Raw genomic sequence first — 17,726 nt, forward strand, 5'->3', positions numbered from 1 at the left:
ACAACCCAGAGAAAAGACATGGGTAGATGAACAGAAAATGAGAGCTGAGCTTTCCTTTGCTTGAAATGTGTTACTAAAGTGGTCTGTCCAGGGATGTGCCAAGTAGGTGGTCAGACTGGATGTCCCCTGAAAGCACACTGCCTGCAAATTTGCTTTAGTGCAGTGGGTAAGAACAGCAGCGTGTCCAGCATCAAAGCAAAAGTATCCTGCTTTTTGAGTGGCAGAGAACTACCAATCTTCAGGGTGAGGCAAGCCTGAGAAGATGAAAGGGCATTTTATTCCCCTCTCCACACTTATACTAAATCCATACACGTAGCGCCATAAGCCTACTTGCCAGGTGGGGTTCTTCCAGCTCTTTGTGATCCAGAACAAGTTTTTAATCACTTCATCTTGGTTAATGATATCTGTTATTTGCTGTTTTACAAAGCCATGAACATTTACAGTGTGAGACAAATCTGGTCGTCTAGATTAAATCCTACAACCTGAGGAGGCTTCCCTTTCATTATTTAACTTTTCTTTTCTTTACCTGTTATTCATTTCATCTAAAAGAAAATACCCAAGGGATTATAGACAAAATACTGTGGATCTGGTTATAATAGATTTTCTTGTAATAGGAAATAACCCTACTGGCTTGGACCATTAAATAGCTAGGAAGATGGCTTCCCTTGCTCTGGTGGCCCTTTGTGGCCCTGCTTCTGAGCATAGAGGACTTTGGAGGAGAGACAGATGCAGAAAGGAGGGCTGGAGTGTTCAAACTTACAGATAAAGGGCTTCACACTGCTGTGGATGTGCTTGTGTTGTTTGAGGCCTGACGAAGTGGCAAACGTCTTGCCACACTCCGGGCAAGCGTGGGCCCGAGCACCAACATGCTGAGACCGAATGTGTCGCTGAAGGTTGCTAGGGTCCGTGAAAACCTGCTAGGAAATGAGTACTGATTAATCCAGAAACTTCACTTGAGGACACAGCAAAGAAGACCAAGCATGGCTCAAGGAAGAATTTTGTTCCCTGAAAGACCAAAAGGAAGTCCTATTTCCAAAGTATAATGATTCTCTCTAAGAATGGAACCTCGAAGTATTCAGTTCCTGATCTTTAACGTGGGTTATCCACTAGAATCCGTTACAGAACAGTTACATAATGAATGTACAATAAGGCCAAGTTCAAGGCCTTTGTGGTCCCCTTTATGGTGACTGGAGTTAAATAATAAAATGCTGGTCATACTACGATTACAACTAGTATGCTACTTCCACTCTTTAAATGAAGACACATTTGTGCACAAAATTTGGAAGATTTTAACTAAAATACCCCCAAACCTTTTTAAACAGTCACCCTAAAAGGTTAATTTCTAAAACAGTCTTACAGTACTTTGCCAACAAGCTAGAACTATTCCTTTGGACATTGTACTGAGAAAAAAAAATGAATATGCCAGTAACACATTCAGGAATAAAATCTCCCTAAAGATAATTTCAACTGTCACAATTTCCACTGGCAGGAGAAAAGCTATTCAAATACTATGGAAAGTTTTTGGACCAGAAAGCAACTTTAAAGATACCAGGACATCTCTGAGTTAACCAGAAGACATGAAAATCGAAAGTCCTGAATTCCCATTGCTGTAGCTCACAGTTGTGGTCTAAGCAAGGTACTTTTCATTACACCCATGTGCTCTTCAGGTCCGGCTACTAAGAAAGAGGCCCCTTGCTTTTCAATCAGAACCAAGTTGTGATTTACAGACAGGACTTAGGTGAAAACAAATCTGCAAATATAGGAGTCTCCATTCTTTCTGAATAGGCATTCAGAAATTTTATGTGACTTCCTCACAAATTTCTATTAAAAGGAATCAGTAATGTGTGTTGGATACAATTTTCATTCCCTACAAAGCTATAAAACAACCCCACACTGGCAAGTCTGTAGTGGAACCAGGAATTTCCCAATGATGTCTAACACCTAGTTCTGGAACTCACCATTAAGCATGACTTCCTCTCCTGCAAAAATAAAAGGATACTAAGTGTTTTTGTATACTCTATTAATGCCTTTTAGCATACACCACTCAGTCCACTCTTCTTAAGATATTTATAGTTTCCTCTCTCAAGGCTTGTTTTCCTAATCGTAGCAAGTGATGGATTAAGAAAGAGCAGGATGACAGAGAGAGGCAAGTAGCCTACAAATTCACTGTACCTTGGCACAGTTCTCACATTCATAGTGCTTTCCACTGTCATGTGACATCTGGTGGCGAATTAAATTGGACTTCCAGTTAAATGCCTTGGGACACTGATCACACTTGTATTCCCTTTCCTCGGTATGTGATAACATGTGTTTCTCCAAGCTGTTAAGAGGACAATTGATTTAGTAAGACATGGTGACAAGGAGCATTCATGTTATTTTATTACAAATACAACTGGCAATGAAAGAATTAAGAAGGGTTCAGATGAGAGGAATGAAAAGGATAAATGGATTTCTATTAAATAAAGTGCACTTATAATTTCTTGGCTACGTTTCTCATCAGTTCAAAGATTAGACTTGTTTGAAAATAAATCTGATGCAGCTATTGAGGATTGCCTACTGATTTAGGAACATGGTAACATGGTAACAGTTATGTTCCCATTCTGGATTTACTACACAAATCAAAAACAATATTATTTTCTAAAGCTGCTTCATTCAAATGCAAAAATAGTATTAAAATGCTTATAAAATACTTAAGAACATAAAGCAAATTGTCTGTCTAATATATGTAACCTCTAAATGCAAAACTATTTGTATGTTTATTTACAGTTATGTGTTTCTATTTCCCATATTACTACATGGGAATGAGAACCACAGGCTAACTACTCAACAAATAATTTCCTAAACTGGGCATGGTGGCACACACCTTTAATCCCAGCACTTGGGAGGCAGAGGTAGGAGGATTGCTGTGAGTTCGCGGTCACCCTGAGACTACATAGTGTATTCCAGATCAGCCTGGGCTAGAGTGAGACCCTACCTCAAAAAAAAAAAAAAACCCTTCCTAATATGGCCCTTGGACGCAAGGGTTGATGGATAGACAAGAGTAGGTGGATAGGTAGGTAATTAAGTGATGGATAAAAATAAGTAGGTAGGTGATAGATATATTTTATAGAATGATAGATGATTGACAGATATACATATAAGTGAAAGATAGATTATTAATAGATAAATAGAAATAAACATAGATTAGATAGATACACAGGTAGCTGCCAGATAGATAGATAGATAGATAGATGGATAGATAGATAGATAGATAGATAGATAGATAGATAGATAGATAGATAGATAGACAGACAGACAGTATACATACTGGATTACTATAGTAGTCAAAAGATGCATGCAACATTTTGGTACTTTAAGTATATCTTCTTAGCACACTAATATACTATTCTTAATTATAGTAACAAGAGCTCCTTAGAAAGAGAGCCCATTCCCAATCTGATAAAATATAGAAGATATGTTTTGAACATTTTGCAACTATAAAAATCAAAAAAGTTGTAGATGATGTCAAAAGTATCAGGGTGCCCACTTGAAGAGATGGTCATTGACTCAAGATGGACCAAGATCACCATCAGTGAGAGTACATTTAGCAATAATACATTCAAAACACACAAACATAATCTTACCAGTGATTCTTAGGGGATGCTAGCAAACCAAATTGTTATACTTAAAACCAGCAAAAAAAGTCATGCATATATCAGGCTTTATGTGAACTCTACTTTATGGGGACCAATTAGACAAAAAAGACTTCTATCCTCTGATAAATTGATGAGTCTAAATCAATGGCAGGCCCATGAGGTAAACAAGTAACACCATCTATGGAGTTTCTGTTAGTTCACTGACCCTAACTCCTAACTGATACTGATAATGTAACCATGAATTTACAGACAAACAGGGAATGAAGAAAGATATTAAACACCACTGATACAATATAAGTCACTATAGAATATAGACTGGAAAAATATACTGAGAAAAATGAGATGGAGAAAGCAAGAAAGAGTGAAATAACTACAGGAACACTTGATGAAACAATAATGTCTTTCAAGCAATTATTATGTATGGACCTTATTTTTATATTACTTCTAAAAATTGTGACATAACTGACAGAATTTGAACTAACTGAATATCTGAATAAGGATTTATTTTTCAAGTGTACTACTAAAATGTTTTTAAAATCTGTATCTTCCACAGACACATACTAAACTACTTCGAAATAAAATGACATAACCTCCAGCATTTGTTTCAAATAATCCAAAACAGGCCTTGTGTGATAATCATGGAATTAAACAAGTGTTTGTTTTAACCATCCTCTTTCACTCATGTGCATTAGAAGTACTACAAAATAAACACTTTTAAAAAGCATATTCATGTGTTTTACTTACCATGTCTTTCCCTGAAAGCTTAATACTCTACATTTCAGTTTCAATTTTGAGCTTTGTGCACTAAGAATATGTCACTCAGTGGTATGAGTATAGATGACATGCCCACTCATGTCTTGGTAAGTTAAAGATCTTTCACACACTGATTCAGCTCCCTCTCCTTCCAGCTCTATACATATTGATGTATGAACTTATTTTTTTGCCTTATGAGTCATTTGAGTTAGAAATGTTATTCTCTTTGACCATAAGTGCTGATATGTTTGTGAACACAAGGTACCAGGAGGGAACAGGTATGCAGAATCATAAGAAAGGCTCTCTACAATATGTAACTCTCTGTTTCTTAAGTCAAAATGATTATAAAATGATTTTGAAAGGTATCAATAAGCACATTTAACATTGAACAAGTTGAGGGCATTCTTTAAAAATCACAGCAGAGGTGCATTTACTACTATCTCCCATAAAAGCAAGCCAGTTCCAATATATATTCTAATATACTGCATGGGAAATTATGATCCATGGAATCTACGGTCAGAATATTGGGCTACATGCTACAAGTTATTCCTTATCCTAACTCCAAGGACATGCTCTTGTTTTTAGAGACTATTATGAATACCAGACCCTTGGAAGATAGGGCAAGAGCCAAAGCAAGAGGAATGGTTCATTCTTTGCTTCCCCTAAGCTAGCATGAAATCCATGTTGTTCCATGGCATTATCAACTCTCAGCTAATCCGTGATTTAAAAAAAAAAAAAAAAAAAAAAAGGAGGGGGAGTAACAAGTTCTCCTAAAAGCAAATAAGTATAGAAGCAATCCAGTCATTAAATAGACATTTCTATTTTTCATAAAGTTTAATACTATGTCAGCCTTCTAGGTTCTTCTCAACATTTTGGATCAAACTTTGCTTCTTTCTTTCTTGCTTTTCCTTCTTTGAATTTGCTTTTTTCATGATTTTAAAAAGAAAATATAAAACACAAACATGAATCATGTCAGAAAATAAATTGCTATATGCTGAAAAAAAGAGGTAATGGCCCAGCATAAATAAATAAGGAAATATCCAGAGGATGTGCATTGGGCATGGGGCTACAGTATATAAATCATAACCAAAACACTACCAGGAAGAATGACACCCATGTATATAGTGACAAGCTTCATGCATCTAGCTGAGCTACCACAAGCTGTTTAGAGAATTCATATGCTGTTTCCCACTAAGTGTCTGACTGACTCCACTAAACTGATGATGCTTTCAGCATGAAGTAGAGTGGACTGGGGCTCTGTTTTCCAGCATGAGTACATTCAAAAGCTCTTCCTCCTAAGGAGACTCGCTGTGCACTTTTCAAAGAAAGTAACAATTACATTTTTCTATAACTTTAGTCTCTCAAGTTTTGCTCAAAAATGCTGTCCATGGGCTGGAGAGATGGCTTAGTGGTTAAGCACTTGCCTGTGAAGCCTAAGGACCCCGGTTCGAGGCTCGGTTCCCCAGGTCCCATGTTAGCCAGATGCACAAGGGGGCGCACACGTCTGGAGTTCGTTTGCAGAGGCTGGAAGCCCTGGCGCGCCCATTCTCTCTCTCTCCCCCATCTGTCTTTCTCTCTGTGTCTGTCGCTCTCAAATAAATAAATAAATAAATAATTTTAAAAAAATAAAAAATAAAAAATAAATGCTGTCCATAATTTTTTATAATAAAATTGAAGGAAATAGATTTAATTTCTGACTCCAGAGATGCTACTTCTCCATGTAGGTTCTATACTTCATTTTTTTTTTTAATTTTGTGTATGATTCTATTTAAGGGACATGCTATAATTTTTTATTAGAAATTTACATTTCACTAAATATATATAACAAATTTATATTAAGTACCAGAGATGAATTTAAGGGGTGCTAGGAAAGCCCTCTGATTTCCAAAAACATTTTTTTTCTCTCTAATAACTAAGACTTGAATTTCCAAAGCTTTGGATGCATTCATTTGACTCTATTTCCTCAAGGAGAGAGACATGGTTAATGCCTATTAGTCATCCATACTTTAAGCTGAATGATTGCCACATGGAATCTTGTCCGAGAGGAGACATAAGCAATATGGAGCAGTAAATAGAGATAAAGAAAAGGAGTAAAAGGAGCTATGAAGTGGTGAGCTGAAATGCATGTTGAGTAAAGGATCAACTATGAGCCACTCACACTCTTGAGTAAAGCCATTTGCTATACTACCATTCTCTTTGAAACACAATAATGTTATGTTCACTTGAAGGTCTAGTTACACATTCCAAGGAACATTTCCAGGTCTAAAATCAAAGTAACCAATTCAATTCTTAAAATTGAGTATGGACAAAAAGAAAAAGCTATTAGGTAAAAACAAACACAAAACCTATTAGCTTTTCTGATCTGGAAGTAACATTTAGCATAATTAGCAACATTATTTTCAAAGGGCAGGCTCCAGGAATGTTGTTTTCCTCAATATAAACCTTAAAATGTTCCTGAATTAAGCTGGGCGTGGTGGTGCATGCCTTTAATCCCCGCACTGGGAAAGCAGAGGTAGGAGGATTGCTGTGAGTTCGAGGCCACCCTGAGACTCCATAGTGAATTGCAGGTCAGCCTGGGCTAGAATGAGACCCTACCCCCAAAAAACAACAACAAAAAAATGTTCCTGAATTAAATTCAAATGTATATATAAAATAAGACTATAGAAATAGATTTTCCATTTCCTTAAAAATAAATATTAAAGAATTATTTTATGGAGATTATCAGAAACTCCTATCTTTTCTAAAACACCTGTAAGAAATTGAATATCTTATTCTTTCATGTATGTGCAATTTAGACACAGTGCAAATTAAATCCATGAGTTACAATGATCTATCATGATTATCTGTAAAGTGAGTATTAGGTCTAGCTGTCTTAAAAATTCTTATGTATCTCTAGAAGCCGCTTTTCTATCTCTTAGAATATAAGCTAATTAAATTTTTGACCTATCACTCTGTCAATTGTTTTGAAGTCACCCTTCTCTGTTGAATTAAGCTTTCCGTCTCAATTACCACATTTAAAAAGTAATGTCTATAGGCTTCAGGTATAGTTCAATGGTGAAACACCTTCTTTTAGCATGTGTAAGGCCCTGAGTTCAATATATAGCACAATAAGTTAAAAAAAATTCAATGAATGATTACTTTGTGTTTGACAGCAAACTAATTTGGACTTCATTGAAAAGATTTAAAGATTTTATGGATGGAAATTTTCAAGAAATAAATGACTTCCAAACTTTCCACTAGCAAGTCTGGCCAGTACCAAATGTCCAAAATTCAAACATCTCAAAATTCAGCATAACATTTTACTGTAGAACAACTATACAAGTTTTGTGGTATAGAATGTCATTGCTAACCTTTGTAGATCAGGGAAGACTCGATCACATTCCTTGCACTCCTGGTTCCCATGCATCTCTCGGAGATCGCTCTCACTCTCCAGGTTTTGAGGAAAGTCCTCCTCCACCATGGAGAAGGCCGAGTGAGGTGTGCTGCATGGAAACTTCTGGTGATCTGCTAGTTCAGCCTGGGACTCAAAGAGCTGGTCACAGTCCTCACAGCGGTACTGCCGTTCTTCTGTGGACGCAGTGCAGAGTTATGAACCTGGGGAGGTCTAGAACTGCCATCACAAAAGCAGCCATTTAAGCTTACTGAGCTATATACACCACCACCAAACATTTTTGATGGTCAATTCCATCTTGGAAATTTTAATGTGGAGTAGGAATAATTAGAACTAATATATGAATAGGATCCCAGAGGGGACCAGGAAAAATGACATACATAGTACTATGGCTACAGTATAACCTCATGGTCAGAACTCAGTGGTGGACACTTGCTAGATTCCAAGGATATCAGAAGTGGTAACTAACATTTAAGAACACCATATATTTTCTCAATCCAGTGTGTGAGTTATTTCTTCAAACCCAAGTATGAAAAATTATAGGCCTGATTTATTTTTAATCCCAATTTTCAGATGAAAGTACTGAGGCTCATAGAAATCAAATAATTGATTAGGAAATGGAAAGACAAGTGGTTGCATCGAGATCTTAACCCATCTTTACTCTACTCATTCTGTGACCAGTGCTAAGTTACTTGAAAGAGACAGGGTACACAAAGGCCCTATGTGTGCCATAACCAATCCTGTCACCATCAGCAAACCATCATCACTTAGACTGTATCACAGAATGTTTCTCCACCCTTCAAGTCTACTTTATTTTGCTCTAGGACCATTTATCTAGCTTTGTTAAATAGTAAACATGAGTTTTCATTTTCAGTCAACAAGGCCAGTGGATTGTAGTAGTGGGCGAACACAGATAAGGAGGTTCTAAAGAAGCAGGCAGGGATGGTATTGTTCCTGCTCTTTGTGTTCAATAGCGGTGAGCCCACGCACAAGGCCACAGTTACACACCTCACACCGATATGATCACAGAAGCATTTTGTCTAGCTCATGATCATGGAAAACCCACAGAGCAAACACTGTGCACATTCACAGTTTTGTACACCTACATCAAAGGACTATGTAACGCTTCAGTTATCAATTGACTAAATGTTTGAGAGAGGTATTTTGGTCTTTTTCCAAACGTCAGACACTTCTCAAGGGAAATAAATCCAAAGGGGTACCTATATTAACAAAGAACTATGGTATATTTCATAACAGATGCATGCACAGGACCTAAGAAACCTTGTGGAACATGCCTCAATCCAGCTAATCTGAGGGAAAGTGGTTCAGAGAGGGCTTTAGAATGAGTAAAATGGGAAGATGTGAGGCACTCCAGACAGTGGGAATAACATGGGTAGAGGGTAAAGACACAAGAGACCACAACACACTCACAGAAGGGCAAAACTATTGGAAAGTATAATGGATTTCCAGGGCACATGAGAAGGAGGAGTGGGAAATGAAGTGAGCACAGGCTTTGTAAGTCCTCATTAAGATGAGAACAGAAAAATCACGTAAATGGGGTACAGGATTCTAGGAGTTGCAGTGTGGCAGGCCCCACGGACAGGCCCAACTGAAGATAATGGTTTAGATTAACCCACACCAAACACAGGGGTGGGTGGAGAACAAAGGTAAAGGATTAGTTGATGCTGGGCGTGGTGGCGCACGCCTTTAATCCCAGCACTCGGGAGGCAGAGGTAGGAGGATCACCGTGAGTTCAAGGCCACCCTGAGATGACAGAGTTAATTCCAGGTCAGCCTGGACCAGAGTGAGACCCTACCTCGAAAAACCAAAACAAACAAACAAACAAACAACAAAAAAGGATTAGTTGATGTTGGATGTAGAGAGTTAAGTTAAATCACCTTAGCTGTAGAGATCCGAAATTCAATGATAATTAGATAAAAGAGATGTTACCTAATGTTTGGAACATTACTCACAGATTCATTGTCTATGTCCACATGCAGAAAGAACTTCCATACCCCAAAATACATGGAAAATACATAGACAGCAGAGACATTGCTCTGAAGGCTCATTCAACCACTTACTATCCACGTGGCATTATTAGCCAGTTTCCTTAACCTCAGCCTCAGGTTTTCTAATTGTAAAATGTATATCGTTATTTTCTCTCAGGTTTTATCAATGTGTAAAAGATTACACGAGACAATATATGCAAAGAACAGTGTATCTAGCACCTAGAAGATAATGCATAGGTGTGTTTTAATCTCTTTCCTAAAAGCCCAAACTATAAATCAATAGTTAATACTAGACGTATTAATATATGGTGTATTTGTGAACATTGGCATGATACACTTAAAGCAACAAGAAACTTATGTGCCAAGAATGTCTTATCATAAGTTGATTTATGAATTGCAACATTATAAATAAATATTCATGTCTATTTAAGATTTTGGGAATAGCAAAATAGTCATTATATTCTATACACTAACTGCCTGAAACATTCAGTTCTCACACTTACAGATGGGTGTGATAATGGGCCTTTAGAGGAAGCCCAGATTGCATCTTTTACACCATTAAGGACCCTGCATTGTCTAAGCATTCTTTCCAAGTGGACCAGACCACTAGGCAGACTGGAAACTCTGTTTCTAAAGTCATTTGCACATTAGCATTTTCAGGAGGAAAATGAAGACCAAAAGGGACACAAATTGCCACTGGCATATTCTACAAAGTGGCAGCTTAATCAAAAAGTGGTTGAGTAAAAATAAATAAATAAATAAACAAAAAGCCAGCCAATAGCGACATCTCCTTTCGTAGAGATAGAAGGAAAAGCTGAAGTTCTCTGGAATGCTAGAGCCCGACCTCTCTGACAGAAGAGATGGCTCTTCCCAGAGGTCCTGCCAACTACAAGAATCCCCTAAAGCCACCATCTCATTAATGGTGAACCAAATCACATTATATTAGGAAAGAAACATAGGAAGAACAAATAAAAACTATCACTTCATCTCAAGGACACATGAACAAGAGCTCAGTTTTTCCTTAACCTGACTTGAACACACATCACTACTAATTATCATATTTTTATTTGACTTAAAAATACCACATAGCAAATAAAAATTCCACTGGCTCCAAAATTTCCTCCTCTATTCATGTGTTCTAGTTCTTCTTTTTTCCTCTTTGCATAGAATCATGATAATTCAGATTTTATTCACATTAAAAAACTTCTCTCATGGCTGGAGAAATAGCTCAGTAGTTAAGTCACTTGCATGCAATGCCTAACACTCTAGGTGTGATTTGCCAAGATCCACATGAAGCCAGATACATAAAATGGTACATGTATCTGGAGTTTGTTTGCAGTGTTTAGAGACCCTGATGCACCCATATTCACATATTCATGTTTCTGTCTTTCCTTCTCTCTCTCTTTCTCCTTGGAATGACTGTGAAGCAGTGAAAGGATTCGCAGAGGGAAAGCATGGCAAGAACCCAAGGCAATGTTCTATTCACACCCTCACAATCCCCTTCACCGGCACTGCACGGAGCAATGCTGCTGACTGGGGTGTCTCCATTGTAGCAGCCACTCCCGGAGAATGGTTTGTGAGAAATGACACTGTAGGGCTATGGAGATACAAGAACCCGAGAAGACAGAAGCTCGCCAGACAGCTAGCCTAGTTCACACAGTGGTGAACAAGGGATCTTGCCTCAAACAGTGTGGAAGGCAGCACAGGCATCCAAAGTTGCCCTCTGACCTCCACATACATGACATGGCATACAAGCACAACATGCATGCATACACCCACACACACACGCACATACACAAATTACGCTGTATAAACAAGAAAGCTAATAAAGAAATGCCAGCTATGAAACACCCTTTGGATGTGTGTCAGGCTCCAGAGAGGGTGACAAGGCAGAGCAAGGCTGAGCAGCACTGACCGTGGATGTCTGGTGCCATGGTCTCATGAGGGTAGTCTTCAGTCTTCATCAAAAGCAGGAGCTCCTCTCCCGGTGCAATGTCTGTGACTACTCTATAGAATATCTTCAAAGGTCCAAGCATGGGGGTGGGAAAGATAGAAGTAAATATTAACAAAGGGCAGGCTATACATTAAGACATATGTATATTTTTCCCATCTCTTAATACACATATTCTCTTCTATTTCAATTTTTATCAAAGGACATGGTGCTTTCTGGTTTGTGCACTAAAAAGAGACTCCCCTTGTACAAAATGGAAAGCTATAACTCTCAATCCAGTTCATAAAACTTTTTCAAATCCTACTAATTTCACAAGTCAGGTTTTTATAATGTGACGCTTGCTGTGCCACCTATGGTCTGGGTAATGTTTAACAAAGAATGTTCCCTTCTCTGAATTCCTCAAAGCACCTAGCAAGACACTCCCATGCAGAGCTGAATCATGTTTGACATTACCCAGCAGCAGCTGAGCTCACCCTGAGCTGTCCTAAGATTGAGTCAGGGGAAGGAGCTTCTTCTCCACCACATGTTCCAAAGGGAATGGATTGGAGAGACATGGAAAGATCTCTAGAGAACAAAATCATAGGAGAGTATTTTGGTTTTGAAATACTGAGTCTCTATCACCAATCAGAAGAGTGTGCCAGAGCCAGGTCCTGCTCTCCTACCTAAGCTTCTGAGTAGGATACCAACAGCGGGCATCAGACCTCACTTTCACTCTGTGATCAGCCTCGTGGGGGGAGGGAGCGTTGATGTTTCCCTTTTGCTAGCAAAGTGCTAACGACAAGAAGGATTTAATCAGTCTGCTACTAACTGTCTGAAAAGCAGCAGGGTAAGGGTGGGAAGAGCCTTGACCAAAAACACCAAGAGCCACCTGCTTTTCCCAAGCAGCCCAGTGACTAAGAGGAGCTGTCACCCAATGCACATGTCCAGGTTACAGGCTTTTTATTTTTCATTTATAAAGACATGTAAGCAGGAAAATCTTCAAGATGTTAATTCATTTTACCATACAATGTTTGTGATTTGCCATTTGATTCTAAGACTATGTATTAAATTACAATTCGATGACCAGATTGAGGTTTTGTAAAAAGGACAAAATTGTACCTTAATTAATGAAATGAAACTAATTACACTCTACCACAAGGTTTGTGTGAAATATGCCAATATTCTCTGGAAAGTTTCTCTTGTCTTGTGTCTTTATATCTCCCATAACATCACCAATGAATGTCTGCCTCCCTCTCTTTCTCTCCCTCCCCCTCTGTGTTTCTCATCACAATCCTTTTACTAAGTTAACCATAAACAAGATTTCAGCCTTAGTGAACCAAAAATAAGTCAGATTCAAACACCTGAGCATATGCATGGGTACATCCACACATGCATGCGTACACACACACACACACGCACACATCCAGAACTACATTAAAAAGGTAATGTTTGAGGAGATGGCTCAGTGGATAGAGGCACTTATTTAACAAGCCTGCTGACCAGAGAACAGTTTGCAGTCTCAATGTGCAAATGGGAGATGAAGTCAAGAGAACACCAAAACTAGTGAGCCAGGTAGTTTGGCTTCCCAGTAACAAACAAACAGAGAGACCCTGTCTCAAAGAAGGAGGAAGGGAAGAACCAACACTCTGAGGTTTCTCTTTGGTCTCCACAGGGACAAAGAGATTGTGTGCCCATGCACAAATATACATATATCAAATATGTACATACATGCACACACAAATGAAAGTAAATAAAAATAACAAAAAAGAAAAAATTATATAACACAAATGCAACCAAGAAATAAAAACATCGTATTAGAGTTTACTACTGGGTTTTTTGTTCCTAGGGTTGTTTTTGTGCTTGTAATGGGCCTCAAACTTCTATATAACTGATAAACAGCATATCTTGCAGGACCACTTGATAATTTCATACTGAGAAAAGCTGATAAAATGTTTTATAAATTCAACAGAGATATTCACATATTAGTTGTGTGGATCTATCTGTTCATTTAAAAAAAAAATATCCAAGAACATGAAATGCAAGTCTGTGCCTCTTTATTCCAGTAGGTGGCTCTGAAGTCCATTTGTTTATTTTCTCTATAAAAAAGACCAGAGAACAAAACTGTACTAAATTTCAAAAATGCCTTACTGAGGAATATTTTCTGCTTCGTTTCTTTGTAGTTTAAATGAATTAGTATGGTTTTTTCATTCAATGGAAGGTTATCCACCTTTCTAGAAGTCCCTTTATAGAAGATAATATCAAACATAAAATATGTGATGTTATGATAAAACCTGATATTCTTGTACCTGTTCAAAGACAGAATACAGACAAGCAGGGAAACTGGTCCTCATGATGTACTGTTTGTATTTCACACACACATACACACACCACTAAATTTGTAGTTTTTACCTAAAATCAAGCACTTACATTCTCCATTCTTTAGAGATGTATTCACAGAGACAGTTCTGCCCAAAACATTACCAGATAAAAATTATAATAATGGCTTGATGTACTTTTCCCCCTGGAGCTTCTAGTTAAATACTTGTACATGCTCTGCTTTGTTCTTCATTCTATTTCCCCTTAACAAACAATAGACTTCTCTCAACACTTTGAGTCATCTCTTTTTTTCTGGCATCTCTTACAGGTTTAACTTATTAGTTTCCTTTCCAACAACATGGTGACATTTGAATTGTGACATATTAGGACTTTTTGGTGGATTCTCGGAAATAGTGAAGTTAAAAGGACAATACTCTGCAAGAGAGTAAAACTGCGTGATTGTCTCTGTGTCTACTTAGACACACATGCCAGGCCATTTTAAGAAAGTATTATGATATCGCTCTTCCATTGCAGTCTGCTATTAATCATGTCTCTTTTAATTCCATTTTAGATTTGCTCAATTCAATATGAACAGTTCAAGGAACAAAAAGAAAATGATGGATACACTGAAACTATATATTATAAAGACAATTCTCTTTGCAAGAACATAGATCACTACTGTAATTTCCCTTTAAGTGTCCAGATTGTCATGTGAAGAATATTGAGTGCATAAAAAATAAAAGACATGGAAAAGTGTTGATGTTGGCTTTATTTACTGGAGGTAAAAGGTGACATTCCAGGCCATGAAAGGCAAGACAAAGCAGAGTGAATTTGAACTTCAGGGTGTTCTTTTCAATTTTAAGTGAATTTTTATGGTGATCATGAAACTGAGGTATGAGAAGAACTGGCAATCACCAGACATAATGAGGGCAGATTCTGGGCATGCTTCCTCATATAGCAATAAGAATGTGCCTCGAAGTCCTACTTACTACACCCTTCCATATCCAGTCCTTTTCTCAAGGTGTCTCTACCCTGGTGATTTTCACTGTCTCTCATTCGCTATGATATTAGGAACAGTTAAGTCAAATTACCTTTCCTTTCTCTAATTATAATAGCCACAAAATACAATTTGAATACTTAAACCCAGAGATGTCTGTACAAAAACTCAGTTTGCTTTATGACAATATTAGAAATACATTAGCAAGGCTTTGTGAAAGAACAGTAATCTAACCCAAAGCAAAATGGTATATTTTTCTTTTACTTCAAAACAATTACATTAGAAAAATCATGGTATGTAATCCTGGAGGAATCACGTTTTTCAGAAAATAGGGAATGGCTACATTTGTGTTATTACGGAGATATTATAGCAAATAGAAAATGCAAATACAATGTGCAGCAAAACTGATATATGTAGACTCACTGATTTACATACATATAGAAATATAATGTCTGTGAAATCAGTATATTCCCAAAGTCCCAAAGACCCAGCTATAGGGCAGTCCTATAAATTGTTGTCTGAGTTCTATACCAGAAGATACTAATTTTCTGTTTCTCGAGTTGGCAGAAAAAAAATGGAAAGGAGTCAATTACTATGCTGAGTTCTATAAAATAGTTAGCAGATCTCTCTTCCCATCATAGTTTTATGGAAAAAAATTATCTGGATCAAAAACAACAGTGTTCTGGATCTGAAATTTTGTGATGAATTCAGCAAGAGTGTGCATATGAAAAAAAGTCTCAAAAATCATAAGCACTGACCAAAAAAATGCAACCAATGCCATGAAGTCTTATCATTTTCTGTCTCAGAATACTTCTGTAGAAAGAACAGCACCCAGTTACTCCCAGTATAATATGAAAGCGCAGAAGCATGGGTCCTAACAGTGCAAGACAGCAAGGAACTATGTAAATTCTAATTTTAAAAATTTATAATAAATATTTAAAACTGTGTTAACTCATCCAGGATATACATTTGGTAGCTAAATTTCAGAAGCACAAGTTATGAACATGCCCATCTTTTCATACACTTTGAATTTTTAAAAGTCAAAATAGTCTTTTTATTTTATCACATAAATAATTTTAAAAGTGTCTTGAGTACCATTTTTTTAGAAGTTATATTTCTATCTTTATAAGCATCGTTATTACACTTGCACCTCCAGATTTTTTAATTTATAAAGATAAATATCTACAGTTATATTTTAATAACCAATTCTTTCAACATTTATTAATTTAAACTAGCAAGATCCCAAAATTTAAAAAGAAAAAAAAGTATTGATCATTTTGGATAGTTGAAAACCAACACCAGAAAACTCAAAATTGGTTGCTTTTAGTATTAGTGAAATTTGTACTTAAGACATAAATATAAGATTACACATGTAGGAACCAAGCATGGTGGTGCATGCCTTTAATCCCAGCACTTGGGAGACAAAGGTAGGAGGATTGCTGTGAGTTCAAGGCCACTGTGACACTACATAGTGAATTCCTGGTCAGCCTGACCTAGAGTGAGACCCTACCTCAAAAACAAAACAAAAAATGATTACATGTGTAAATAGTAATTAAATAGTATAATTATTACACTAAATTCATTTTAATCAAACCCTGAAATCAGTTCTGAATGTAGAGGATGTCCATTCAGCTAATACAGGGCCAGACAGGGCCAAATGAAGGATGAAAGGCAGTGGTTTCATGGACTTGATTTAGCCACATTTCATTCACTGTAAAATACAAATATACATGTGTCTTGGCAAATTATATATACTTATTTCTGACATGTAAAGGTGACAAAGTTCACATTTTGAGGAAGCTTAAAAATTTACATAAACTATTAGCAACCTCATAGCATATATAAATTATATATAACATGAAATGAATGCTTAGTGGCATATGATTAATTCTAACTATATATGATGCAAGTTATATTTAATTACATATTATGTTGTAAAATCTTATGCAATTAAAATTGAATTTAATTATAATTATGAATTTATCATTAAATATCTATCCTTTAGTTTTGTACATTCAAGAAGGCATCAGTAAAGAAGGTTTGAATAGACAGAAGCATTCATATAAAAGTTAACACTGCTGTAAGACTTTCAGACTAATTACATTTTCTATTATCAAGGCTTCTGTCCAACCAAATCCACCAACAAACTGATGATGTTCCCATTTGCATTGATAGAGCATAATACTATGGGTACTTGTTTGTTAGCATATAGAATGGAAAATTCTAGAATATGTCAGAACATCCATGGTGTCTGGTTTGTAAGACTTGTATTGATTTAGAAAACTAGGTTTGTACTACTGAAATAGAAGGTAAAATCCAGTGTACAAGGAAGGAAACTGAAAGAAAGAAAACACATCATTTACTTTTTAAAAGATGAACAAGGGCTCATTGTTACGAATCTCCATGTATTTTTTTCCTGGCCAAAAAGAGTTTTATTTATGCTTAATAGACTGCATTTGGCATGTCTAAAAATGACACAAGTATGAATTATGAGTGACCTTCAACCTAACCAGGAAGTTGTTTTAATTGAAATAATAGAGAAATGTATTTCCTGCAGAATCTTTACTGAGAGACAACTTTTTCAGTGTTGTCACTTTGAAGCTGACAGCTGATAGCTTCCTGCTCCAAATCCCAAGATTTTTCCTAAATACTCATTTTTCCATAGCACTATTGAAGGTACTACTCAGAAAACTAG

General features: G+C 36.8%; 1 protein-coding gene across 11 annotated transcripts in view; it reads right to left on the reverse strand.

Moving 5' to 3' along the window:
• Positions 1–17,726, reverse strand: part of Mecom (MDS1 and EVI1 complex locus) — an 806,791-nt gene that overhangs the window by 36,804 nt on the left and 752,261 nt on the right. For 7 of the 11 annotated variants that reach the window (XM_045161392.1, XM_045161394.1, XM_045161387.1 and 4 more), the window contains 4 exons: positions 11,704–11,806; positions 7,739–7,955; positions 2,173–2,320; positions 761–917 (listed from right to left, as the gene is read on the reverse strand). In XM_045161392.1, the coding sequence (XP_045017327.1) occupies positions 761–917; positions 2,173–2,320; positions 7,739–7,955; positions 11,704–11,806 (625 nt within the window). Of the gene's footprint in view, positions 1–760; positions 918–2,172; positions 2,321–7,738; positions 7,999–11,703; positions 11,807–17,726 lie in introns of those variants that run through there. The other 4 variants (XM_045161395.1, XM_045161388.1, XM_045161386.1 and 1 more) reach the window with 2 other exon arrangements.

Source organism: Jaculus jaculus, chromosome 11 (assembly GCF_020740685.1).
Source record: "Jaculus jaculus isolate mJacJac1 chromosome 11, mJacJac1.mat.Y.cur, whole genome shotgun sequence".
NCBI lineage: Eukaryota > Metazoa > Chordata > Mammalia > Rodentia > Dipodidae > Jaculus > Jaculus jaculus.